The 26,845-nt window shown below is 39.8% G+C and overlaps 4 protein-coding genes across 6 annotated transcripts; 3 read left to right on the top strand and 1 right to left on the bottom strand.

Moving 5' to 3' along the window:
* Positions 1–777: 777 nt before the first annotated feature.
* malt1 (MALT paracaspase 1) lies at positions 778–11,874 on the top strand. 2 transcript variants are annotated; one of them, XM_030416626.1, is made up of 17 exons: positions 778–1,063; positions 2,229–2,395; positions 2,605–2,726; positions 3,971–4,118; positions 4,322–4,500; positions 5,055–5,151; positions 5,262–5,309; positions 6,058–6,081; positions 6,178–6,228; positions 6,855–7,058; positions 7,181–7,358; positions 7,510–7,581; positions 7,664–7,791; positions 8,388–8,537; positions 9,165–9,322; positions 9,459–9,584; positions 9,850–11,874. In XM_030416626.1, the coding sequence occupies exons 1-17, from the start codon at positions 915–917 to the stop codon at positions 10,339–10,341; spliced, it is 2,493 nt and encodes an 830-aa protein (XP_030272486.1). In that variant the 5' UTR covers positions 778–914; the 3' UTR covers positions 10,342–11,874. The 2 variants fall into 2 exon arrangements, with proteins under 2 accessions (XP_030272486.1, XP_030272487.1); XM_030416627.1 differs by lacking the exon at positions 5,262–5,309.
* A 1,264-nt stretch (positions 11,875–13,138) lies between these two features.
* Positions 13,139–20,007, top strand: emb (embigin). Its single transcript, XM_030416634.1, has 9 exons — positions 13,139–13,312; positions 15,382–15,459; positions 15,577–15,760; positions 16,512–16,594; positions 16,763–16,899; positions 18,587–18,748; positions 18,946–19,063; positions 19,156–19,186; positions 19,282–20,007. The coding sequence occupies exons 1-9, from the start codon at positions 13,243–13,245 to the stop codon at positions 19,340–19,342; spliced, it is 924 nt and encodes a 307-aa protein (XP_030272494.1). The 5' UTR covers positions 13,139–13,242; the 3' UTR covers positions 19,343–20,007.
* Positions 20,008–20,368: 361 nt separating this feature from the next.
* mrps30 (mitochondrial ribosomal protein S30) lies at positions 20,369–23,641 on the bottom strand. The gene is made up of 5 exons (XM_030416633.1): positions 22,989–23,641; positions 22,529–22,674; positions 22,109–22,214; positions 21,170–21,346; positions 20,369–20,929 (listed from the first exon to the last, which is right to left on the bottom strand). Exons 1-5 carry the CDS (start codon positions 23,593–23,595, stop codon positions 20,670–20,672), a joined length of 1,296 nt encoding a protein of 431 aa, XP_030272493.1. The 5' UTR covers positions 23,596–23,641; the 3' UTR covers positions 20,369–20,669.
* Positions 23,642–24,253: 612 nt separating this feature from the next.
* On the top strand, positions 24,254–25,911 carry hint2 (histidine triad nucleotide binding protein 2). Of its 2 annotated transcripts, none has more exons than XM_030416635.1 (5): positions 24,254–24,577; positions 24,678–24,815; positions 24,976–25,080; positions 25,404–25,476; positions 25,573–25,911. In XM_030416635.1, the coding sequence occupies exons 1-5, from the start codon at positions 24,353–24,355 to the stop codon at positions 25,662–25,664; spliced, it is 633 nt and encodes a 210-aa protein (XP_030272495.1). In that variant the 5' UTR covers positions 24,254–24,352; the 3' UTR covers positions 25,665–25,911. The 2 variants fall into 2 exon arrangements, with proteins under 2 accessions (XP_030272495.1, XP_030272496.1); XM_030416636.1 differs by having other exon boundaries at positions 24,257–24,439.
* Positions 25,912–26,845: the final 934 nt, after the last annotated feature.

The raw sequence follows: 26,845 nt of genomic DNA, 5'->3' as shown, positions 1-26,845 counted from the left end.
GAGGAGGACACTCAATCTACAAAACAAAATATTGACTATAAGAACAATATTTATCAAATTTCCAGTTACTTGTGACACAATCCGGAGAGATCCCTTAAGCTTCAAGATTCAAGAGGTTTATTGGTACTCATGTTGTATAAGTACACCACATTATTTTTGCTCAGAGGCTCCACGACAGAAATGGTAAATAGTAATTAATAGAATAGAATCTCTATAATAATAATAATAATAATAATAATAATAATAAGAAGAAGAAGAAGAAGAAGAAGAAGAAGAAGAAGAAGAAGAAAGAAAGAAAGAAAAACAAAAACAGGGTACAGAATAAAAAATTCGGACGACAAGGATAAGGTATATATCTACATATGTGTGTACATAAGAGAACAAATATAATTACAGAATGTAAAGACCACAATCTATTTATTTATTTGTCTATTCATTTTTCTTGTGTGGCAGGAATATGCTCCCGTAGTTATTACTTACTTGTTCTCTGCTGCTTCCTGATGCCTAATAATGATCAAATGTACCGTGTGCTTGAGATAGCCTATATGATTTTGTTGCTGCTGTAAGTAATTGAACGGCATTAAGTCTGTCACTGTTCTTTATTTGTATGATAAATAAAGTGACATGCAAGCCTGTGCACAGTTTATAACTACAAACAAAAATGGAACGTAAATCTGAACGTTTACCTCCGTCGTCTTATCTTGACGCATATATACTCTTTGGCAGAGGCAGCTCCGGGGGGAAACCCGGAGGGAGCGCAGTCACAGAGCAGTCACAGAGCAGTAGGTGTGTCAGTATCACTTTCATGTATTCTTCCAGGAAGTAGACTTGTTCTGTGTCGATGTCAACTGTAACGCCAGCGCCTGCACTCTTAGAGAAAAAGCGTTGATGGTAAACATTTCTTGTCTGCTGCCATGTCGGAGACTTTGGACCGGTCCACGAAGATCAACCTGATCAGGGAGCCAGTGGCGAGGAGGCTCTGCGAGGTGCTGGACAGATCCAGCAGCAGGGGATGGCGAAAACTTGGAGACATAGTCAGCAATGACCGACGTTTCAAAGTCAGGTAAGCTGGGATCAAAACCCACAGGATGCCACCGTCAAAGTGTTCAAACAGTCCTGTTGTGTGTGTGACAGACAGCGCATCAGACTTCCTGTGATGCTGCTTTAGAATTATAATACTAGGTAAGTACTAACAGGTGGGACACGAGATTATGAGATATGAACACAATAGGTACGAAGGACATTGTGATGGTGATAGGAGCAGAAGGCGGCTTCATACTTCGGGTATGCACAGCTACTGTATGCACAAATGTGTGGTTATGTAGAGAGAGACTACTTCGTGATAGAACAGAAGTTAAGAATTTGATAAATAATAGTTACACTTTGAATTAGGGGACATGTATTAACCATGAACCCAAGTCAATGAGTTGGTTGGCTGGAGAAACTATACTCACATAATAGCCATAGAATATGTTTATTATGGTTTTAATAAGCGTCTAATAATGAGCCAATATGCTACTAATATGGGTGCTACTAATCAGCTAGTTGATTAGTACAATGTGTTTTACTATAAAGGTTCACTGATAAGTGACAAATGACAGAAATTAAAGGCCCAGTCTGATATATTTTCTTTACTATGAATTAAAGGTTTATTGTCACAAAAATGACAGAAATGACAAAGAGAGTTCATTCACATACCTATAATCTATAGATACTTTTTTCAAAAGTTAGCTTTAAAAACACCAGAACATATGGATAAGTTAATTTTTTGGTGTTATTCCTTGTTTTTAGAATTCTGTCATTCATTTTAAGATTTAAAAATGATGGTGCAACCGTACGAGATTTTCACAGTACAACAACCAATATCATGTATCCGTATATACATTATTTTTGTTGTTATTATCAGTCACAGTGACCTTTAAATGTATGAAAATCTGAATCTAGCTATGAATTTGATATGTTTTTAAAAACACTGTGGTAGAATTCAGTACCTCAGATGAATAAATGTGCCCAGTTTGGTAACCGTCTGTTTTAATACTGCGGTTTATCTTAAACCAGTATACCGCTCCAACCCTAGGTTGACAGCAGTTTCCTGTCCTGTGTTCTGAATTTGTCTACTGAAGCTCACATCCTATTGTTGATCATTATTACAAGATCTAAAAAGCATCTAAAGCACAAAATAAATCCTTGTGAATGGTGTGCTTTCTGTCTCCTGCGTCGTTCTCCAGCTCGGACGACATGGACGAGTGCTCTCTGAAGGTGCTGCAGGTGGAGGGCAGCCCGAGCCGCATGCTGCTGAGGCTGATGGGAGAGCGAGGCTGCACCATGGGTCACCTGGTTGACTACCTGCAAACTCTGGGCAACTCGGAGGCCCTGCAGTGCCTGAAACCACCAGGTAGAGTAAAACCACCCGAACCAGACAGATGTTTGTTCTGCTTGTTGTATTTTTCGCTCAGGGAGGGATTTTGACTCACGGTGTTTGGGTAATAGTTACTTTTTATTGCCAGTGTTTATTCCAGAGTTGTTCCACTTTGCTCTGGGTATCTGAATCTGATATCAGTGTCATAAGTGTGAATTCAGAGTTTAAGTCTCCTCTATGTACAGCCTTGCAGATCTTCATTCAGCCCCAGTCTGTAGCTCTGATATCTGGCCACAATCTGCGCCTCAGCTGCCACGCCGTGGGAAAATCTCCAGTACAGTACCAGTGGTTCAAGACCAAGGAAGAGGTGAGACACACACACACGCACTTTACAGGGAAAAACAGTGAGACACAAAATTCAGTGGAAGTCCCAGATTAACATGTTCAGGCTTGAAATCTTCTTCCCCAGCACCTTTTTTTTTTTTTTTTTTTTTATGGCTTGATGCACATAAACACTGTCAAAAGCAATGCTTCCTTGTGGCTCAATGCTGCGTCTGTAATAGTGTAGATTTTTAAAACTTTATGGTCCCATTGTGTGATTCCCTGGATGTACAACAAACATACGAGACACCCTGATGACAGGTCTGCATTCCTAGATTGAGAAAACATGGCTATATACATTCTTTATTGGTCCATTTGGTCGACATAGTTTTGCATTGAATCATCTTGTGCAAGCAATTCATCTCCTTTCAGCCACACAGCTTGTCCACTGCGGTGTGAGAAAAGCAACCTAAATGCAAGAAAACATCAGTTGAAGTATTTTTAGCTCTCCAATTCAAAATGTTTACTATGAAATATACTATAAATCACAGGCCCTGACTTTAACAAAACATTACAGAGTACTCATTTTTACATTCTGCTGATGACCCTGTGAGACTACTCACTGTTCCCCTTTTTACACTAACATCAAACATCTTGTTTAGAGCTGATCATCTTGACTTTATAAGCGAAAGTTACATATGTAGTACTTGCATACAGTACGTGGTCATCCACAAGCTTCTGCTTTTTACCTGCAAGTAGCGAGTCTGAGTGCTATGTGTTTTAAATTACAACACTTTGTTTTGACAGTACTCTGTATCTTTAAATGTGTTAATTTTAGGGGCAAAATTGCTTTCCCCTCAAAAATGTTCCTTAATTTGCTGTTTGGCAACAACGCTGCAACGCAGAGAGACCCTGCCATTGCCAAGATGCCATTTTAGGGTTCCTACGGGTGCTTAAAATCCTTAAAAGTGTTTTAATTTAAGAACATTTTGGGAAATTATCCATTGTGGACCATTGAAAGTGCTTAATTTTGAATATTTTGTGCAAGAAAAGAAATTATAGTTCTTTTGATTCTTGGTGTTGTAATGGTAAGTAATGTGTGTGTCGAACTATGCTGTGTTGGTGCCTTTAATTTGAGTGTACTGGGCCTGGGAGAAGGAGAGTGAAAATGACGTGAGATACAGAGACAAGATGTCAACCTGCAGATGGGGGACTGCTGTTTTTCCTCTCAGCTCCAATGATGTTACAGCTGCCATACTGATAGGTGTGATCACATTTCCACAACCTCAGGTGCCGAACGGCCTCTCTCCAGACCTGGTGATAAGTCCAGTCCAGCTGAAGGACGCTGGCTTTTACATCTGCAGGGTCAACTGTGGAGATGCTTTAGAATTCAGCCAGTGGGCTCAGGTGGACGTCCTGAATGTCAACATGTTTTGCGGTAAGATATCACAGTCTCACAGTCTGTTTTCTCTTTTCGTTTGAACCACTTCTGTGATTTTACATATATTTGAGGTGTCTGCAGGTGCCTACATCTTTAGAATAAGTAACTCCACTGGGCTTGAACCTTCAACTCAGCAGGCATCTGTTGGTTGGATGAAGTAGATGACACACTTACGATGTCTCATCTCCTCCACCCACCAGGGCAGAGTTATCATTCCTTAGAGGGTCGGCTGAAGTTGGTGATCCAGCCTCAATCGCAGCGGCTGAATGTCGGGGAAAACCTGCAGCTGGAGTGTGGAGCGGTGGGACGGCCGATCCCTCGATACCAGTGGCACAGAAATGGAGTCCCGATCCCTAGCGCCACAAAGAGGAAACTCATGGTGAGGAGATTGTTGTAACAGAGGTTTTATGATATTACAGTCCCAAATATCAATACTATTGTATAATTAGATGATTAAGGTAATAAGTACAGGGCTTGAAATCTGTAAATATATGTTTTGTTTTGAGGTGAGACATGATGGGTGAATAATAAGTCAGATTTTTAAGAAATACCAATATGAACCCAGTGTTTAGATTTCAGGTTTGTTGACACATGGGAGTCAAAGGTTTTTTGGAGAAGACATTTTGGATATCCCTTTTTATAATTCCAAGAAAGATTGATGGTACAAACTTGAGAAAATACGCCAAATATGTTGAAAAAATGTGCATTGACCCCATTAACCCAGACTGCATCACGCTGCTATGTCAAAATTTAATATATGATTCAGGAGAATTAATTGCAAACAAAAACTTTGAAACATAGCCACTGTTATTTCTCCTAGTTTGCCCTTTTTTTAAAGTTATATTGTCCGGACTATTTTCTCTAAATTGCTCCCATTGTTGCTCCCATTTGTCAGGAAGCATGGCTTAATATAAAAGTGCTTGTGTGTTTCAGATTCCTCACGTGATGCAGGATCAGCACGGCAGGTATCGCTGCGAGATCAGCAGCAGCACCGAGCGACTGTGGACCAATGAAGTTGACGTCGTGATCGGTATGTCGCACTACAGTGCATTTCTCTGCGACACTGTTATTACAGCCCAGTAAAACCAGCTTTCTTGTCATTACGTCTGAGTGATTATTTGCTCTGTTCTTGACTGAAAGCACCGAGGATATCTGTCCAGATTTCAGGGGCAATGGAGTGCTCTGAAGGTAGAGTTGAAAGGGCCGGTGCATGGTGTACATAATAGCATTAGGGTTAGGATTAAGTGCATGGAAATATTAATCATAACGATTGTTCCCGTGACTGTATGTGGGATCACATTACCACTAATTCACAGGGTTTGATCTCCAGGTTTCAAACACATTCATTTTGATTTAACTAACATCATTTCTCTCAACCAATTATACCTAACAGGGTGGCTATATTCTGGATGTGTCTGTCAACAAATCCCATGAAAATACCACAACTACAGTGAACTGATCCCACTAAGCTAATGTTGTCTTTGCATCATACTGTAAGAAACACAAACTGTTGACACTATCCACTATAAAAAAAAACAAACATTATTGAGCCTCTAGGAGTGACACGTTCCACTGCTACAATGCAGCAACACAGCAACTGTAGTTTATTTTGAATAAGTCTCAAACACTGCTCTAAATAAATGTGAATTTATATCAGCTAAAACATAGTCCCCAACAAAAGGCACTGATTACCTCCATGAGATAGATGGACTTGGCAGAGACACATTGTTGGTGTTGGTGTTTTCATGGGATTCATTTACAATAAGAAAAATAACACAGAATCTCATAATTTGATTATAATTAGTTGACTTGATCGATCGCATGATTACTGACCTTCTCTCTGACTGATCATTTCTTCCAGAATCAAAAGAATATGATATAAACACTGATGTAAAATGTTCACCTTACATGAAGCATTTGTGTTTCTGATTCCTAGATGATATTTACGCCATCGGAGGAGGTAAGAGTGATTTATACACATCCATTCAAACGCACATTTTCCTTAGACAGCTCGTGCTACGTGGTCATTTGTTGTGTGTTTGCTGCGACATTGTAGGTTTAGGATCCAGTGAATTTTTCCTCAACAGTATTCCAGAACAACTTTATGGTAAGTCTTAGTAATTTATTAAAATATGATGTTCTCAACTGTATGTTTTCTACTAATTCTAGTGATTGATATGGCTTGATGCAAGAGTTATGCTTCATGTGGACAGTGTTAGTGATACATCTGACACTATTAGGACCTTTGTCATGAGTTCCCTTCTCACCATGAACACCAAATGAAAGATGTGAAACTTTTTCGTCACCCTTGTTGTCATTTACACGCGTAGACAGAATAACACTAAGCATAATGCCGCCCAGTTACACCAAGCAACACATACAAATAGCAGCGAGTATACCCAACACCCATGTCATCAGAAGGAAAAGTACCCAGCTTCACAGAGGTCTGATCTATCACATGACATCAAACAGTTATTAATATCATTGGGTTTTGTATTCAGCACAATAGGATCCACTTACTTCCTGTCTGCTTTACTTTGTTTTTCTGATCTGTTGCACCACTACTTGAATGACTGGTGCATCTGTCACAAAAGTTGTGAATTAATGTAAAGTTCAGTTCTCTCTTTGCTACAACAATTCAAGTGTAATATACTGTATGTTGTATGTGTCATTGCTGCATACAATAATGAGTTTAACTGTTGCGTTTACTCCCTCTCCCGCATCCTGTCCCAGCGACTGACAAGGTGGCCCTGCTGATCGGCAATCTATCGTACCAGAACCACCCGCAGCTCAAAGCTCCCATGGTGGACGTGTACGAACTCACCAACCTCCTGCGGCAGCTCAACTTCCAGGTGGTTTCGCTGCTGGACCTCACGGAGTCCGAGATGAGGAACGCCGTCGATGAGTTCCTGCTGCTGCTTCACAAGGGAGTCTACGGTATGTTGAGACTTTAGAAACCTGCTGGTTATAGTTCCAGATAAAACCCCCAGCCCAAAGCATGACTCGTGTCATTTTAGGTTTGATAAAGGAATGATTTAAATACACACGTCCTTCTGTAGGTCTGCTGTACTACGCTGGTCATGGATATGAGAACTATGGCAACAGTTTCATGGTGCCAGTGGACGCACCGAATCCGTACCGCTCAGCCAACTGCTTATGTGTGCAGAGCATCCTTAAACTGATGCAGGAGAAGGAGACGGGCCTCAATGTGTTTCTGCTGGACATGTGCAGGAAGAGGTGAGTCCTTGAGTCAGCAGGTCAGTCCTATAACTTCTAGTCAATTAACTTTGATTTGACTAATTTTCACTCTCATACAGAGCAGTTTAAAATAAATGTAGGTAAAATCAACCACAATTTATGAAATCTCATGGATATTCAAATTTCCCAGGAATATCCATGATGACAGCACTCCAAACATAGTCCTGAGGGTCACAGCCAACATCGTCTTTGGATATGCTACGTAAGTTTCGACATCAACTATCATCCAAAACTAAACTTATACACTTAACACAAAGTGTTCCACTCTATGTTTGGCTGTTCAGGTGCCAAGATGCTGAGGCCTTTGAGCTGAGCTCCAGCGGCTTCACCAACGGTGTGTTCATCAAGTTTCTGAAGAAGCGACTGCTGGACGATGAGAAGATCACCGTGGTGCTGGACAAAGTCGCAGAGGGTGAGAGAGCAGTAGAAACACAAGCTCTGCAACATGCACTAAAATGAATAATGGCAATTATAGTTTTATATAGTCTTATAGTCTCAAATCAGAAATATCATATCTGTGTTTGTGGCTGAGAAGATTATTAGGCTACCATGAAGAATAATGATAACAGAATTAAAAGACCATTTTGCTGCGTCTGATTATGAAAACTGATGTCTCCCACAGGATGTGTTTCAATTTAATTTTAATAGAAAGGCAATAAAGTTAATGAACTGTAGCTTGTCTTGCATTATTAATGACAAAATTGTATCCGTCTGCTTGGTGGGTAATACATTTTCCTTTCCAATGCACTGTTAATGAAGGACAATGACTTGAGGTTGCTTTAAGATGCACTTAATATTAAACAATGTTCAGGATTTTAACAAGATACGTCTTTAACATTAGTTCAGGGTGGGTAAATCAATCGAACTTAAAGTTAATCGCCCCTCACAGCTTTACAAATGCTATTGGTCGGGGAAGCTCATGTGATGGAGTTTTGGATCATTTGAGGTGAGGTGTTACAGCCAAGACTGGCTGTTGCTGATGTGTAATTCATAATTTCTTGTGTGCAGACATGGGTCAGTTTGATGCTACGAAGGGGAAGCAGGCTCTGGAGATCCGCAGTAGTCTGTCAGAGAGGAGAGCTCTGACGGACCCTATTCTGCCCGGTGACAGCGCTGATCTCGCTCACGCTCACAGCCGCCAGTGGGCGAAGGCTCACGGTGAATTTGAAACTCTCTCTGCCATTTTAAATATTTGTTTGCACCTGTTGTTACTGTACTGGGAAGTTCCTGTTTGCCTGAATGTTGACTCACTCACATTATACACTTCAGACACGTGCTGGCTTCCCAGGGCAACCACACTGTTATTGGAGCTTGGCACCCGGTTGTAGGAGGGGAAAACACTCAGTTATCACCTCTTCCTTTATCATCAGATAATAAATATTTGCTTATGGAAAACAAAAGCAAATGTCTTGTTATAGTTTTGTTGCAGCTGTTACCAACCTGGTAGACAACCAAACTACCAGAGGATTGTTCCTCGTAACAGTCGTTCACAGTGTTTTTGACTTGTGACCCCATAAATGAAATAATAACTTCTTGTCACAGGTTACAGCCTCAGTGTTGACATGAGTTATGAAAAGTACAACACAGTCACATTTTTCCAATAACATTATTTAATTTGAAGAGTCTTAAGATACCTCTAAAGGTGAATATATCCATTATTCCACACAAAAAGTCTGAAAAAAAGTGTTTCTTATCCCTTTAATCATCTTTTGATGCTTCAGTTTTTTCTCGGGGCCCAACAATGTATAGTGTTGGAAATGTCTGTCTTTGTGTACGTTATTCCAGAGCTTCCTGAGAGCATGTGTCTCAACTTTGACTGCGGGGCTCAGATCAAGTTGGGCTTCGCTGCGGAGTTTTCCAACGTGCTCGTCATTTACACACACATCGTTAAGAAGCCCGAGGACATGTCCTTCTGCCAGGCTCACGTCACCGACTTCTCACAGGTCAGCACGTTGTCATGAACACTGGTGATTAGGAAAAAGCTGATAATTTCTTAGAACATTGTAGAGAAGGAGGACAACTTAATCAGAATCGGAACAAATACTTTGCATGGCCACATGTCTCGTTTCCTTGCTGCAGGACCTTGATGTTGATCCTAAAGAGATGAACAGGGAGACACCAGAGGAGACGGGGATCTACTTTCTGTCCAGCAGCCTGCCGCAGCACTGTCTTTACACCAGAGTCAGCTCACTGCAGAAACTCAAGGTAACAAACTCTACATGACTTTGGAAAGGAGTATAAATAGAGTCACTATATGTAAAATGAAAAAAGTTAGAAGCAAAAAAATTATCTTTCCTTTTATGTGTGTTTGCATATACATAAAGTATCTGTTATTCTGTGATTGTGTATTTGTTAAAGGATGTATTTGGTTAAATTGAGCTCAGGAACAGTGATTCTCGGCAGTGAAAATTAAAGATGAATCCCTTTGTGTTTCTTAATACTGTTCCTCCTCTTACCCCACGTACATCAGGACGAGCTGGTTTTCACTGTGTGCCTTCAGGGCACCTTCAGAGCCATGGATGAAGATCCTGTCCACTGGTCCAAAAGCATCAACATCGGCAAGCCGCTGATCGCAAGGCTGGACCTGCACCGGGCCATGAGGCGAAACAGCTGCCTGCAGACGTGCCTGATGCCCCACAGCCCGTCCCACAGCCCCTGTCACAGCCCCGGGCCTGAACACCGCCTCCACCTCCATCATGGGCTGCACCAAGCCCAGGACTACAACCGCCTGTCGCCACAGCATCACTATCTGGACGTGTACGAGCGTCTGCAGGGCGCAGTGGGAGGCTGTGGGGATTCCTACTACGACAACCTCAGCCAGCCTCGCTGTGAAGCTGCGTGCGACTCGGCCGGCGGGCTTTCAAGCTCACCGGGCCGGCACAGCATCCCGATAGAGACCACTGAGGACATCGCCGAGCTACAAACCGTGTTCATCAACAGTCTGCAGCTTCAGCAGCAGTAAAGCTCTGCTGGATGTCATTAATACCTCTCAGAAGAGAAGCATTCAGTGTCTAATGTTGTATTTGAACTACTGCTGCTCTTTCTGTTACATGTTGTGGTTTGGGGAAGAAATTTTAATCAGAAGAGAAAGGTCTTCATTGACTGATTTTTTTTAATGCCTACACAAACTATATAAACCAACTGTCTTTGTTTTCATGACTGATTAACTGAATAAGCAAACATCTTAAAGGACCTTAAAGGACAACACAATTTCATACTGTATGTTGTTTATATGTGGCGGACCCTGCCACCTTTCAGCTTCAAACAGTGGTCTGTCCTGAGAACAGCTTGTTTATTCAGTCATAGCAATGATACACAGTTCTGAGTTTGTATAATTACCTCATTAATATTATACATTTTAAAATTCTGAGTTTGAATTTCTTCTCCAAAACTACACAGTGTCCCTTTAACAAGATTTTTTTAGAATATCATATTCACATAGAATATCAGTAGCATTATTTGTCTCAACAAGCTGTACACTGACTTTTTTACTTGATTTTTTAAAGTGCAGTTTTTAAAATAAATATTTGCATCATATGGTCTAATTGCTGCAAGCATGTTTTGCAAAGGCATATTTTTGAAAAATAATTCTGACTTTTGCTAAACAAAAAAGCAAAGAAACTGGTCGGTGAAATAATTTATTTCAAAGCCATAATTGTGCTTGTTTGGCTAAATTCAAAAGTATGAGCCAAATAAAGACAAATTAAAGGAGGATTAGGATTTAAAAGAAGGAAGCAATCTGCCCTTGAAAAGCATTATAAATAGTTGTTCCTGTTAGTAGTGTACATTTGCAAGAGCTCCCTCTGCTGTACAGTTGGAGATTTTAAAATGCAATTTACCGGAGGAGAGACATTCATGGTGTGAAAACCTCAACCCACTGAGAAATTGTCCATATATCTATTATTATTCCAGCTGTCTCCTCAGGAGGGCAGTGGAAGTTCTCTTTATTATGTCTCTGGACCTGCTACCTGCAGTGACCAGTTTCATCAACTCCTCTTATATCCTTGTTTGGCAGAGGTTCGTTCACTCCTCAGTGAACCGTTGAACTTTCCAAAAGAGTTCCACTGTCATGGTCAGTGACCCTCCTGCTGGGGTTTAAGTCAGTGTTTGTTTTATTATCCTCCACAGGTCCATGCTGCTACTTTTGGATGATGATGATAAATCACAGACTCAGAAACGACAGTCCGCTGCACTATTGATCGACATTATTTATGTGGTCTGAGGTCCACTGCCACTCTCATTCATTGCAGTTAGCGTAACATAAGATTACTATAGCAGGGGTTCCCACAGGTCCGTGAAATTATTGAATCTGTGAACTTGAGGTGAAAATATTAAGGGCTTGAAAGTTTTTGAAAATGTAAAGGATTAGACATGGATCATTGAATGTGCTAACATTTCTTCTCTCTTTTTAATTGTTGTCTCTGAGCTTCTGTAAAGCCTGCTGGTACTCATTCTAAAAAAAATCTGTTTTAACAGTAAATCATGTCATAAAATATCCCACGCTCAGTCCTTGACGTTAAGGAATTGGACCTGAAAAGTCCTTGGATTTGAAATGTGTGGAAAACCACAGTAATAAGAATGTTAACTGTGCAGCTCCACATCCTACTTTCTCCTGATATTTACATGTGACAATGTAGCCCATGCAGAATTAATCTCCTTACATAAGAAACCAGGAGTCCTGTGGCAGGATGTCCCACACACAGACAGAGACAGAGACAGCAAACTGCAGAAAACAGTAAGAAGAGAAAACTGGTTCAACTCTCTACGCTTTATTAAGAAATGCTGGAGAGAGATGAAAAGAAAAAAACTTTAAAGACAACAACAAAATGTATTTATGTGGAGAGAAAGGAGAACAAGCACTAGAAAAGAAATGCATTACTTATTTTTTATGAATGGATCCGAGGATTGTGTGAGACGAGGTGAGAACTGTGTGTGCTTGTGTGGCTATCATTGGAGTATTTTGCACGTGTTTGCCTGCACATCCACCCATGAGGTTGTTTAGCTCTAAATATTATTCATGGGGGTTGTTTCCAAAGCTAACACTCAAGCAAAAGGACACCTAACGGAGTTAATCAAGCAAATGTGGGAAGTATTTTTGCTGCAATCTGCGCAAGTGAATTTTACTCTTGTAGAACGCTATCTGTAATCCACTTAAAACATAACATCTGGTTTAAGATTATGTCCAATGAAGCAGAATTGTTTGAAAAGGAGAGTCAATTACGGCATCAGTATTACACTGGAAAACATATCACTCTGTGAAAAAAAGTGCAAAAAAAAACATGGAAAAATGTATATCACTGAAATGCAACTCTTTAGGTCACTGTATCTTATATAGTTTATTAATTAGACAATACTGAGGAAAAATTGACAAATATACTAAGTAAAATTGAATGTTAGTAGTGTCCACTCATGGTTATTTGCATGAGGGCAGGAAGGTCATGTGACCTTCAGCTGTCAGATCCTCTCACATAACAGGATAGGACACCTTGCAGAAAGCTCCACAGTAGCAACAACACAGCACTCAGGTCTGAAATAATGTCTTCTTTTTAATCAAAGGACACATGCAGATCGACATTTTGCTTTAAAGCACAGGATCTTTTTTTTTTATTTTGCCAATGAAGGACAGGACAATGCAGCACAACACCGAGATATGAACCCCGTCCGGATGAATAATGGATGTAGTCGGCCACACACAGGCTGCAGGGTGATATCATGGCTGCGTCATTTGTGCAGCTGAGGGGGGAGGAGGAAGAGGAGGAGGAGGAAGAGAATGAGGAGGAGGAGGGCTGGTTAGACTATGCAGCAGCAGGCAGAGAGAGGGTAGAGAACGAGTGCCTGCAGAGGGGACAGAGGGATAATAATCATGACAGCCTCCTGGAAGCAGCTCTTTTTTCAGATCCTGCTTCTCGTCTTCTGCAGACACATCAATACAAGTAAATGACCATTTGGGTTTAATTTTGACTGTGTGTGTATGTAGTTATGTTCAAACCATATTCTGCCTTCTATTGACGTTCAGAAGAAAAGTGTCACAGGATGTCCTCACCGTCATGCACTACTGTCTCTGCAGTGGTTTAGTTTAAGAATGCAGCTAGTTGATGTTTGTTGTCTCATTTTGTCTTATTCTTAATCTCCCCCAAAAGTGTCACTGTCCGGATAGAAAATCCACAGTATTTACATCATGATGGGGCGCTGAAACTCAGAGCCATCAATTATTTAAGGATTCAAGATAAAAACGCTCATGAAAAAGAAAAAATAAGAAGATAAAACTGTTTTTTTATTGTTGTGATCAGAGATATCACAGGTGCTATGATGTAGACAAGCCGATCATTCAGTTTAAAGCATTATGTTTTTTATGGCGGTACCCATTTTGATTTAATATCTCATATCTTTTATTAAAGAGTATTAAAAAGGACAGTTTCATTGCTCATTTCTACAGGCTTCCGAAAATGCATGATGTATTTTTTATACAATAATACCACAGCGATTTTGGAACAGAAGGAAGCCTTTTTTTGGACTTATTTCATCTATTTCTTCTATTGTTGTCTATTGTTCTTCTATTCTGTCCTTTATATCCCCCATAGAAAAAATTCAGTTGTTACAGCAGCACAAGGGAACAAACAGTTTGGGAAACAATAACAAAAAGTAGCAGCATGAGAGTAGGTATGTACTTAGAGAAAAAAAAAAAAGTAGAATAAAATAAAAATATACTGTAACATAAAAAAAAACAGAAATGCTATATACAGTAGCTGGATCTGTGTCGGCCTACATATAACTGTGTAATGTTCACTTAAATGTGCAATGTGCATAAAACTTCCTGAGAAACACATACAGTGTATACAGTGCCTATTTGTTAGAATTTTTATGCTGGTTTTAGCCTGTATACATTTCATCTTCATCGTTATGACTCAACAATAATGCTTAGCGTCATCCCTTTGTATGAAAGTGCCTCATGAATATTATCAATTCATATAAAAATCATAAAATGGATGAGCATAGAAATCGCCCAGTTCGCCTCAACAATCACTTAGCACCCTAGGAACCACCTCAGGAACCCTACAACTACGATCCCTGCCAGCACTCAAGTAAACAACTTTGCTTGCTTTTTTCGAATAATGTAGCCTGTTTTTACCATTCATGCTGTCACCTAGTGGTAAATTTTAATCATTAAAGGAGCAATTTGGAAGATATGGCCAGAGTTTTTGTGTAAACAAACAAACAAACACTATCAAGAATAAAATATGTTATCGTGAAGAGACTGGGGAGAAACAACAGTGTTCAAGTTATGTCAAAGATGTCCATATGGTATTGTTGAGATTTCTCCTTACATTAACATGCTTACCAGCTAACCCCACCCCATCTTTTCTCCTTATACCACAGTAACAGGTGTTAATCCAGTAGCTGCGTTAGTTTCAGCTGGGAGAGATATGCTATCCATTAACGTAATAAATTAACACAATAAACTCAGAGGATGTCAGGAAATTAAATGCCTCTTGCCTCTATTTTCCTTACACACCGTACCCTGCCTGAATTCAAGTTTCTGCCTTTAACTAAACTAAGACAAGCTAATATTCCTTGTTAACTCATCATAAAACACACTTCATTCAAACTCAATGAATCAATACTACTCACCAAGGCAGTCATTCATCATTCCACAAAATCATAGTCGTGGTCACCGCTGCTGTAAATCACCTCCATACTGCAGCCCTGGTTGTCAAACTAACCCCCGTAGGTCTTGGAGACTGTGGTCAATCCCAGTTTGGTGTCCAGCCTTGTTCACTCTTTGGCTATCAGATTAAGTTGACTGGTCGTGATCCAGACAAACTCTTCGGCCTCTGGCTCCTTGGCTAACTGAGCTCATTAGCTAATGGGACCTAGTTACAGCCAGCATAGCAAAGGCTAGCAAAGAGGAGCAGTTGTTGGTGATATGCTACCTCATCATATGATCATCATATTACGATACAGGCTTTTGTGTATTTATATAAAGAATTTTCTATCTTTTCAGAGACACCTGGTCCGACACCTCCGCCACTGGTTGCCGACAGCCCCCTGCCAACAGATGTCAGAAGTGCTATTTTGAAAGGTAACTATTTTAAAACATCAGTCTATTTAACTACATGTCACATTGATTTGTCTGTATATCCTGTCTTCTTTAAGGCCATTGTGAGTGTTTGAAATCCATCTATGACTCTGCACACAGGTGAAAGTCACACTGAAAAAGTTGAAGTGGTGAACCCTGTCAATCTGACACTGGAGTGTACTTGGGCCGGTAATCGCGACAAACAACCAAATATAACCGGGCTCTGGAGAAAAGACGGGGAGGAGATTGAGAACAGTCTCCTCATGGTGCAGCTGGAGAATGAGCAGTATAATCTTAGACGAGTGTACGTACATCATGTCTTCAGTATTCCTCTATCAGCTTCACAAAACAACAATTATTTGGGAATCCTTGAAAACGTTAGAATGAGGTGTTTTCAAGGTCTGTGAGGTAAAATAACTTACTTCAATACTCACCTTCATTATATATTTTGTATCAGTTCAGCTGAGTCTGAACACATTTTGAAGCATGAAACTTTTTTGTGTTACCATTCACAGCACAATAACATCTGATTAATGTGACAAAATGACACAATTATTTTTGTGTATAAATATTTAATATATGAGGCACTGGAAAAGCTTGAAAATGTAACTTGAAAATGTTTGAAAAGTGATTGAATTTGACCAAGGAAAAGGTGTAGGAACTCTGTTACAGGAAAATGCTCCTGTCAGCTGTTTGTTGTTTTCTCTGATGAGTCATATTCATAATTCATATGTGCATCATGATTTATATTAATATTTAGTAATATCCATATTTTCATTATAATTTATACAGATGATTTTATTTTATACACATTTTGATTATTATTTCGAATAGGGATTCACAATATATATCGGACCGATACATTTTGAATTTAAGCATATACAATTTTGAATTTTAGCATATAAATAGAACAGATTAAACAAAGCCAAATTGCACCTGTAAATTTGGTTTAACAGCTGCCAAAAAACAGAAAGAAAGAAGCAGAACAAAAGAATCACATATTGTGGAACATTTTGTTTTAAGTAAAATTCAAAAATCTATTTTTTGATTTACAGGTTCAACATTGTAAACGAAGAAAGCCTTGGAAACTACTCATGCTTATTTGGAAATGAAGCAAGAATAGACTTTGTTTTGGCAGGTACAGGTCACATCCTCTTCGAGCTAACATGTGTGCTGCTGTCAGATTACTGAGCCTCTGCTGCCTGTTCATATTAACCATCAATATTTACACTGTGTTATTATGTTTGAATGGTGCAAAATGCAGCCTTCTCTCATTATTATTCTCTTTGTCCGTGTTGTCTACCAGCTCCACATATCGGTGAGGTGCGAGATAAGCCGATTGTCGGCTATGTGGGGGACACTGCAGTGATTCTATGCAAAATGGAGGAGAGCAAACCAAAGCCGAGCACCTGGAACTGGTACAGGACAAATGGTACAAACAAGGTGGGTGAACTGCTCAGAAGACATGGTTTTCATAGTTTTAAGAGAGATTTGTGTCCTTTGAATTGAGACATCAACGTTTATTTTACTGTTACATTCTGTTATAGAATCATTGGAACACAAATGGTTTGATTTGAAGCCCAAACACACTTGCTGTGTCAACACACAGGTTCACCTCAGGAGATTTCTTCTATGCCTTGTGAGATAGGGGAGCTGTTATCATTACGGGTCAAATGTGTGGTATTTGGAGGATTATAGGGACAGAAATTGAATATAACATTAATTATTACTTTTTCATTAGTGTATAATCACCTGGAACTAAGATCTGTTGAGTGTGTGTTACCTTAGAATTAACATTTTATATCTAAGAAGGGAGTGAGTCCTCTTCCAGGGCTGTTGATTGTGATTACATTTTACACATTGCATCTTTAATGCATACAGTTTGATGACTCCCCCTTAATGTATAGTTCCACACCTGAGCAGAGATGCCCAAAGGTCCAAAAGTGACAACACCACTACTACAGTCCTAATCTTGTCATGCTAAATGTTAAGATCAATATTTGAATACTTAACATTCAATTTTTTTCAAAAAGAGGGAAGTGGTTCAATGACGAGGCAAAAAGACTGCACTTAACAGATTGTAGCTTCTGTAAACACGTTTAAATATTTTCTTTCTTTTTTTTTAAATGATAGAGCTTAAAAGTAAAATGTGTCAATTATTTAGTGGCTAGGTAATATATGATAATCAGAATATTTTCAGCAAACAAACTGCATTAAGTGCCATCAAAGAGTTGTAATTTCTAGGTTTAAAATGTAATTCTATATTTTCTTTCACTGCTAAAAGAGCAAAGCATTAACCTGTGTGTTAGTCGTGAACCCCCCAACTTCCTGTGGAAAATTTGAAATCATACAGTTGACTTCTGGCATCACATCATTCTGCTTTTTTTTTTTTTTTTTTTTTTTACCCCTGTCAGAAAGGAAGTGTGTTTGCTTTTTTCTGACTGGCAGCAACCTTAACCTCAACTTTACTTCTGCTATTATTGGTGGTGTTATGGTTTGTAAGCAGTGCAAGCTTGAAAAGCTCTTCAGCATTCACACTGTGCTTTAATGACTTTCAGTTGCTTTAAAGAGTCCCTGCAGTAACATGCTGTCTAAAAATAATTTCAATTTCTTAATTTTTTTTAAACCCTCACATACTGTATTCTGCTTTTTTACTGTAAGAGAGCAGAGCAAAATTATTTTCTTAAAGGTCCCATATTAGCACAGTAATTGAGATTTACTTGTAGTTTTTCTTTCTTTCTTTTTTTTTTTACAAAATACTGTGTGTTGTATGCACTGGCAGTAACTGCTCAGGCTTGTGAAAGCTGACCAATCAAAGCAGATTGGGCTTTTAAGGGATGGGTCCCTTTAAGAGACGGGCACTGAAATGAGGTGTTCAGCCAGAGGGTGAATAGCGGTGCTGCAACAATGAACCATATAAGAAAATTAATCAGATTTTTTTTTACATTAAAGGGTGTTAAAATGTTCTTATAGTCACACAAAATGACATATAACTTCAACCTGGCAATGAGCAAATTTTGGGGTTTTTAATCCTAAACCCTTGAGAACGCAATAGAAACAACCACAATCGAGATGAGAAATGTATTTCATTTAACACATTTCTGACATGCAGCACTGATATCTGTCCCAGGAGCAGATTCTTACTGCTGCAGAGCCTCACCGGTATAAAATCGTAAATGAAGGGGAGAAGACAAAACTGCTGGTGCACAACCTGACAGAGGCCGACTCCGGCTCGTACTACTGTGCTGCGGTGTACCCCATCGGCACCACAATGGGCCATGTGGAGCTAAAGGTAAGTAAATACATAGATTTATCTTGTAACCCTTTGGAGGAGCCCAATACCTATGTTAGGAACCACAAGACCAAAGTACCTGCACTGTACATAAAATAGTAATAATACATCAGTATTGATCTAATGCGGTCATAATAAAATGTCTGTTATATGATAAGGTTTTCATTGCAGTGTGATTCTGTTACTGTTACTCAAAGGTCATCACCTTCTTCGAGCCACTGAAGCCCTTTTTAGCCATCTTGGTGGAGGTGATCATCCTGGTCGCCGCCATCTTGCTCTACGAGAGGAGTCGGTCCAAGAAGAACTACGCAGCAGGTAGTCAGACAGCACACAGATGCTCCTGTTCATGTCAGTGTTTGTTGCTGTTATGTTGTCTTCTAACTAGAAATTATCTGCCTAATTCTCAGGAAATGAGACAAATGACCAAAGTAACACACTGTGAGTACTATAGACAATGAGCTACCTTTACTTTTTTTATGTTTGATGCATGTATTTGCTGTTTTTCATGATACCTTTGTTTATGTCTTCACCAGGACGCAGGGAGAAAATAACGAATCAGAGGGAAGTTCTTCAATGAGACAACGGAAAGTTTGAATCCTTTCGACGGATCGCAGTTTCTTTAAAACTTGTTTTGATGACAGAGCTTAAAAGCAATATCTCACTGACTATTTTTGTGAATATGAAATCTAATACAATCTAAATATTTTCAAGTGCAATAACCAACACTTAACAACAATGTCACCTGCAGCCTCTAACACACAACGTGACGGTGTTGTCATGATCCCCAAAAGAACAAAGCCTTCACTTGTTTTTGTTAAGTCTTGAACCCCTCACTTCCTGTGGCAGAACAAATACACATCACTCGCGTTTCTGTCAAAACGGAAGTGCTTTTCCTTCTTTTTGGCAACACCCTCAACTCCTCCTCTACTTCAGTTTTTAATGCATTATGGTTTGTTAGCAGTGCCTTACACTCTTACACTGTGCTTACAACAACTTTTTATCACATTTAAGTTTGTTCTTGCAGCAGTATGTGTCGAACATGCTGTATATTACCTTAATAGCATGTAATATCAAGATATATTATCATAAATGCAAATGCTTATGTGTCTCTTTTCATGTTAATGTGACAGAAGATGGTCATAAAGATCATATTGTCTGCTAACCAAGACTTCAACTGTGTTTTTGGTTGTCAACCTGAATTGAATCTATAAGGTGTCACTGTACATGTAAACGAGCAAAATTAAAATGATACAAGGTCACTGTTACTGTGTTTGTTTCAGTTACAGCCAACTTGCTTAGCACACATTATCTTGGCTATTAAGGAATAAGTTGCATAGCAATGTCACACTAGTCAAATTGAAGTTTGAATTATTTTTTTTTTAATCTGGTGATTTAGACTTGGGAGACATCCTTCCCACTGTCTTAATCTCTGCTCAAGGCTATATTTAAAGATACTAGCATCAGCACTGCACTATGGGTAATGTAGTCTAGATATATATGGTTCTGCTGCATCAACTTGGGAACTTGTGAGCGACTTTGTAAGCAAAACTTTGTCTTACGTTATGTTAAAAATGTTACATTTTTTGTTGGAAGCACCGACAAACACGCTAGACTAGAGCATCAATTTGAAAAGTAGGGTTTTATTTTTTTTGCATGACTACAGTCTGCACAATAATAATAATAATAATGAGAGATGTGCATTTATTTTTTTTTCAAGGACTTTGTCACATAGCTAAAGACAAATGTTTCTTCGTAAATTTTATACAATCTGGCAAAGCTTCCTCATTTCTGCCATGTTAGGCTCTTTAAAAGGTCTTTGTCTTGATATCTCGCATTGTTCAATGCCTTGAAGAACATAAACTCAAGGATTTATTTCCTCAAGACATTTCTTCAAAGAGGCAAACACTGATTCCTAAGAACTCTATGGCTGGTTCATGAGGAACTGAACCAGGAGCTTGATGACGCTGTCGTTCAGACCCACCACCTCTCCGTCCTGCACACTCTCATACAGTCGCAGGCTTTCAGTGCCCCACAGGAGGTTCTTTCTGGGGTTGTTCGCGTCGGTCTCCACAGAGAGGGCCACCGTGTTGAGCTGGTAGCAGAAGAAGGAGAAGAAGTGGCCGTCTGTGATCACAGCCTGGGACACGAAAGGCCTGGTGACATCCTCATAGTTCCAGAATCCTGCAAGAAGCAAGAAGGAAAGTCCATTTTAACGTTGTTAAAATATAAACATGTATTCGGCCCGATGTGGACAGTGAGATATCAGGACATGTTGAACACTGCACTGCTGAAATACAGTTTTTTTTTAATCATATATTTACAAATCAGGATATCAACTCATATTTTAAAAATATGTCACAAAAGGACAAAAAAAGCTGTACGAGAGGGCGAGAGCATGTTGTTTCTGTTTTATTGACTCACCTTGGTACATAGCCTGGGCTCCCGTCCAGGCAAAGAGGCTGGCGAGTCCATTGGCTCTGAGAAAGACCTCCACCTGATCTGACTGCTGCTGCCGTGCCATCCGGTCTCTGTGATATCGGTCTGGCACCAGGTGGAACTGGGTGTGACCATAGCGCGCTGGGTCTGGTAGCTTAGATCCTGACCACGAGACCAAGAGGATGGAGTTAAATTACACAGAGCCCACTGAAAAGATCATGTTTTAATTTATTCCCACCAAGATTACACGTTTTACATTCTTATTTGTATATATATGTATATATTTTTTACTTTTTTAATGTTACCATTTATGACAGACTGTCTTAGCTGGAAAAAGGTAAGCGCTGCAACAATAAATCAATTAGTCAATCAAAGGTAAAACAAAAATCAGCAATCATAATCAATATGGTTTTTGATTATTTCAGCTTCTCAAATGTTACAATTTTAATGATTTTTCTTGTCTTACATTACAATTAAGTAAACATCTTTGGGTTTTAGGCTGTTGGTCAAACAAAACAAGAAATCTGATGTCATCAGTATTGATTCTGGAAAAAAGTGAAGGGCATTTATTGACCAAAGAATTCAGCTTTCATTTTTTATTTTTTTTTGCAGCGGCTGCATATTTAGTTACTAATTTAAGCAGGACATCAATTAACTTTGAACATGCAGTATACAAGAAAATAAAAGTGGAAATGTTCTCTGAGAAAACAACCATCTCATACTCTCTGACTTGGAAAAAAGTACAATTCCTCAAGTACAGATTTTTTCATTCATATGAATGAACACTCAACATCTGCATGATGGAGTCCCCTAGTGACAACAAGAGGTAACTGAACAATAAGTATTCAACTGTTAACATGTGGCCAGCACACAACATGCTAAATCAGTCAGTGGATGGGACTGATCAGTTGTATATTATATTACCTGTGAAGATATTGTTGTCATACTGTCTTCTGAACATAGGCATAAGGTTGGGAGCTAATGTGATCTCTGGAACTTCTGCATCATAGCTGGCCTCCAGAGGGGCAAACTACGAGATTTTAAAAAAAGACAAAAAGTGATTGGCAAAAAAGTGACATGAATGACATGAAATAGAAACAGTTACTGATACTTTCTCTCTCTTCTGTGAGATACATCACAGAAGTGTGTCATGGTCAATTTTGGGAACAATTCATAACATTTCTAAGCATTTGTTCAAACTATTTGTGTCCTTAAATAATGTGCTATGATTTTGAACAGAGGAATCAAATATAACGATCACTTGGCGCAACCCATGATCATAAGGGCTTTAAGAATGAAAATACCATGAGATTTTCTTCTACATTAACTCCAAATGAGTTCTACCTCTGGCAGCTGTTGAGTTATCCTGATCTGAGTGTGCGGGTGGTCATCGATCTGGAACCTGGTTGGCTCTAGCCGGCCACTTCGGTGCCCCCTTGGGATGATTCTCTGTCCTCTGCTCCAGTAAAAGTTGACCTGGGGATTAACATCTGACAGAGAAACACAAACAATGTGACTTGCAGAGACTACGTCATGACTGTGGAATAATGCTGAGCCAAATATCACTGCACAGTAATCCAGCTAATTGCGATGTGAAGCTAGACAGATAAAAGCTGGCACCGAGCGTCTGGCCATATTTGTATTTTTGTTAACACACAGACACATGCACAGTATTACCTAAAAAGTATTTTAAAAGAAGCAAATGGTCCTGAAATGATGCTTAATTTCAGGACCCAATGCTTAAAAAAAAAAGGCAAAAGTGGATGACAAGGCAGTTTAATAGACCACACTCACTCGTCCATACCTAGGCTGCAGAGGGGGAGCAGTGGGTTGTATTTGGCCAGACTGTAGGTGAGACCAGACACCAGGTTTCTCAGTAAAGGTCCGACCATGTGCTCCTGTTCCCTGAACAGGAAAGGTCTGCGTTTCTTTTGGTACCAGTGCTCCTGTAAAATCACACGACTGATCAGGGACCGGATGTCCGCGAATGCATCATTTTCTATCCCGGGTACTGTGGTTTGAGCTGCGGCTGGAGGCGAGCCCTCCTCCCCCCCGGTGTGCTCCTGGCCCCGGGTGAATTTTTCAGGCAGGCCCGGGATATATGCGGTCTTTGTAAAATGCTGGTACCATCTGTCTGCGTCCCGTGCGAAAGTCTGAGGGTAAACCACAAATTTCTGCCGCTGGATACGAGTGATGAGGGCGAGCTTCTCCTCCACTGGAGACGCACGTACCTTTTGCACATGTTCCTCCACCTGTCGCCGCAGGGCAGATTTGCTCTTAGCCGTGCGAGAGGGGACGATGGGGGGATACGCGGGGTCCTTGGCCGCAGCCTCGGTCTGAACAAGCCTCTGGTTTCTAAAAGGAGGCAGGTTTTTGGGGAACAGCAAGGGCAGCCGTGTGCGGGCCGCCATGTTTCTCGTGCGACCTCAACTTCCGGTCCGTTGACATATGAACCAGCAGCCGGTCACACGAGCGCCCTCTACTGTGCGGGAAGCCATAACAAAAATGAAATTAATTACATTTTCGACCATGTTTCTGTCTAAGGATCTACCCCCGTGAAGGAACTAGCACATGAAAAGCGAATTATTCTAGTTCGTTACAATTAAAGGCCATTCAAAACACGATTTAATATCACGTAGCTAATATTAGCATCATAGCTAGCATTGGAGAACGTTGAGGCTCTTGAAGCGAGCCTGGAGCCCGTTAGACGCCTTCAAAAATATCGTAAATTTGAGAATAGCACAACATTAATACTTGAAATAATACGCTTTAAAAGACCCTAAATGTTCATGTATAAGTGATAAAGTGAGGCGACGATGAGCCATGGAGTCAAACCAAACAATCTATGGGAAAAGTGTCAACATTTTGCCCATTAATTTACGTTACAGTATATTTTATCCGCCTGATCAATACACTGTGGATCAAATTACCCCCTTTTAGATTTAGTTTTGATAAAACAATAACTTAATACTTTTGAACGGTTTTCCGTTTTTCGGTAGCCTTTTGTAAACGGAGAAACTTAATTGAGACATTATTCAGGACAGGGCAGGGAAACGTTACACAGGGTTACGTGAAGGCAACATTAACTTCCGGTACAGAGTTTTGTCTGCGTGAACGAGATTGTTGGACTGAACTGGTGTGTCAAAACCTACAACTAGTTAGCTAGCTATGTATTTGCGACAGCTTTTGCGGACGGGGTTGGTCGGGAACAGAACGACTCACCTTAGTCGTTTGCACCGTGTTTGTCGAGTCGAGGTAGCTGCTCTACATATAACCTGTCTTGCTCTCTTTTTCATGAACATTTCACTTTCGATAGCTGCAGCAGATAACAACTATCCTGCTTCGAGCCCTGGTGGTGGCTGTGGGAAGCCTGCAGAGCCCCACCACCAAGAGGTTCGGTTCACTTTGCCACTCATGGGTTGTTTTGACATGTGTTGTTAGCAGCAGATATCAGCTCAGAGCTTTTATTTTCTTCCTCTGTGTCATGTGTCAGAGAACCCTGTGCACCAAAAGTGACGAGGTGAGGCTGGCAGAGGAGGCCAGCAAGAAGTATGGCTCCCCAGCCCCAACCATCTTCTCCAAAGTGATTGACAAAAGCATCCCGGCAGATATCATTTATGAAGATGAGAAGGTAAACAAACAACTTCAAAACATGTTGGGGCAGTGACATTTGCTCTATTTCACGTGGAGTCTGTCCAGAGATAAACAAATCATGAGATCTAGATAAGAGGACTCAGGTTGAATATGTGCAAATCGACACTTCATACATGTTGTTTTTGTGTGTTTATCAGTGTTTGGCTTTCAGAGATATCAGCCCACAGGCCCCGGTTCACTTCCTGGTCATTCCAAGGGTCCCTATTCCAAGAATAAGTGAGGCCAAGGATGACGACGTTGAGGTAAATTCACTCATCCATTATCTATTCCTGCTGAACCATGTCCATCCATCGACACGTCTCGCTGCAGTCCTCAATCGAATATTGAAGCGTAGCATCAACCTAAGTCAGTTTTATTTTTGTAGCCTATTTCAAAAAACAACAAGAGGCGATAAAGATTAAAACTACTACTATCCAGGACAAAGGTGACCCAACTTGGTTGCAGCTACCAGGGATCATGTCTAAACTGGTCCAATTACACTCAGTATTTTATCATTAAAATAAGTAATAGCTGCTACACCACCAACTCAATTATAATCTTTCTTTTTTTTTTTTTTATCTTATAGCTCTTGGGACATTTGTTGGTTGTTGCCAAAAATGTGGCGAAGCAAGAATCTCTAAATGAGGGCTACAGAATGAGTAAGTTATTTGATTTAGTAAATGACTATTGGCACATAATACAAGCTGTTCATTTACTTACACACTGAGTTATGGGTATGTTTCTGTCCTCTGCAGTCATCAACGATGGAAAGCACGGTTCTCAGTCAGTTTACCACCTTCACATCCACGTTCTGGGCGGAAGACAGATGAGGTGGCCACCAGGATAATGGGCTCATCCTTGTGATAATGTGTCTGTTAGTCTATTCTGTCTCTTTGCCTTTTCATACTGCTTTCATGTGTTTAATCCCACGAGCATAACATGATATATGATGAGTGTCGTTCATCCAGACCTATATATTCTTTAAAAAAAAGACTCACTTCAAAACACAAGCCATGATTTGTAAATATGTTAATCTTGAGTAAAGAGTTTATGTTGGATACAGCTTCAAATAAAGGCACTATTTCTAATATGGAGAGCTTGAAAACTTGATTCAGTTCTTTAATCTGATTCTTTCAGCAGATAAAACATCTACCAGTTGTACAATACAGTGATGAGTTAAATTTAGAGAGCAAGAAGACTTTTTAGAAGTATGATTCCCCTCAGAAAAACTGATTACATTCTTTTTATGTACATGTTGCGTTACATTTTCAACTCATGTAGAAAACAAGGATGAATTCACAGACATGACAGGCACTACATTTTAGAGACGTGAGGTTTCTGTCAAGGACCTCTTCTGGTATCAAATTCTCAATGTTAAACCACACATCTTACAACACCTGAGCCGAATAAATACCAGTCATCATAGACGATTACCACATCAGTAACAAATTAAAACATCCTGAAAATGAAACAAAAAATAAATGCCAAACAGAAACAATAGCAAAACATAGATGTATATCAAGTAACTCCATGTGGAAGCATTAAAACTTAGATGGAGCACTTTTTATTTAGTGTAATAACACTCTTGAGGTATGTTTGTTCTTAATCAATACACTTTTATATCCCCCTCTAATAATCATTAAGCGAGAAATGATCTGATGATGATTAAAGGGACAGTTCACCCCAAAAAAATCAAAGGTGGATATTCTTCATCTTTCCTGCAGTGCTATTTATCCATCTAGATCATTTTAGTGTGAGTTGCCTGCCTTTTCTCTGATATAATGTAACTAGATGGCACTAAAAATACATTTGAAAAACACAACAGCCATGTCTCTTTCTAGATGTCACGACCCGGTTACTTGAGGTGAGCTTGTTGTGAGCAACTTCATGTAGAAAGTACTCCGTCTCTACCCAATTACACAATATCCCTGTGCAGAAGAAACTGTGCATCTCTCTCATAGAGGAGAGGCTCCAGTGCATTGGAGTAGCACTTTAATCACGATCAAACGGCTAAATATAGACATTAAC

Source organism: Sparus aurata, chromosome 5 (assembly GCF_900880675.1).
Source record: "Sparus aurata chromosome 5, fSpaAur1.1, whole genome shotgun sequence".
Lineage (NCBI taxonomy): Eukaryota > Metazoa > Chordata > Actinopteri > Spariformes > Sparidae > Sparus > Sparus aurata.
Note: the sequence above shows the minus strand (reverse complement) of the source record. Positions and strands in the feature narration are given on the sequence as shown.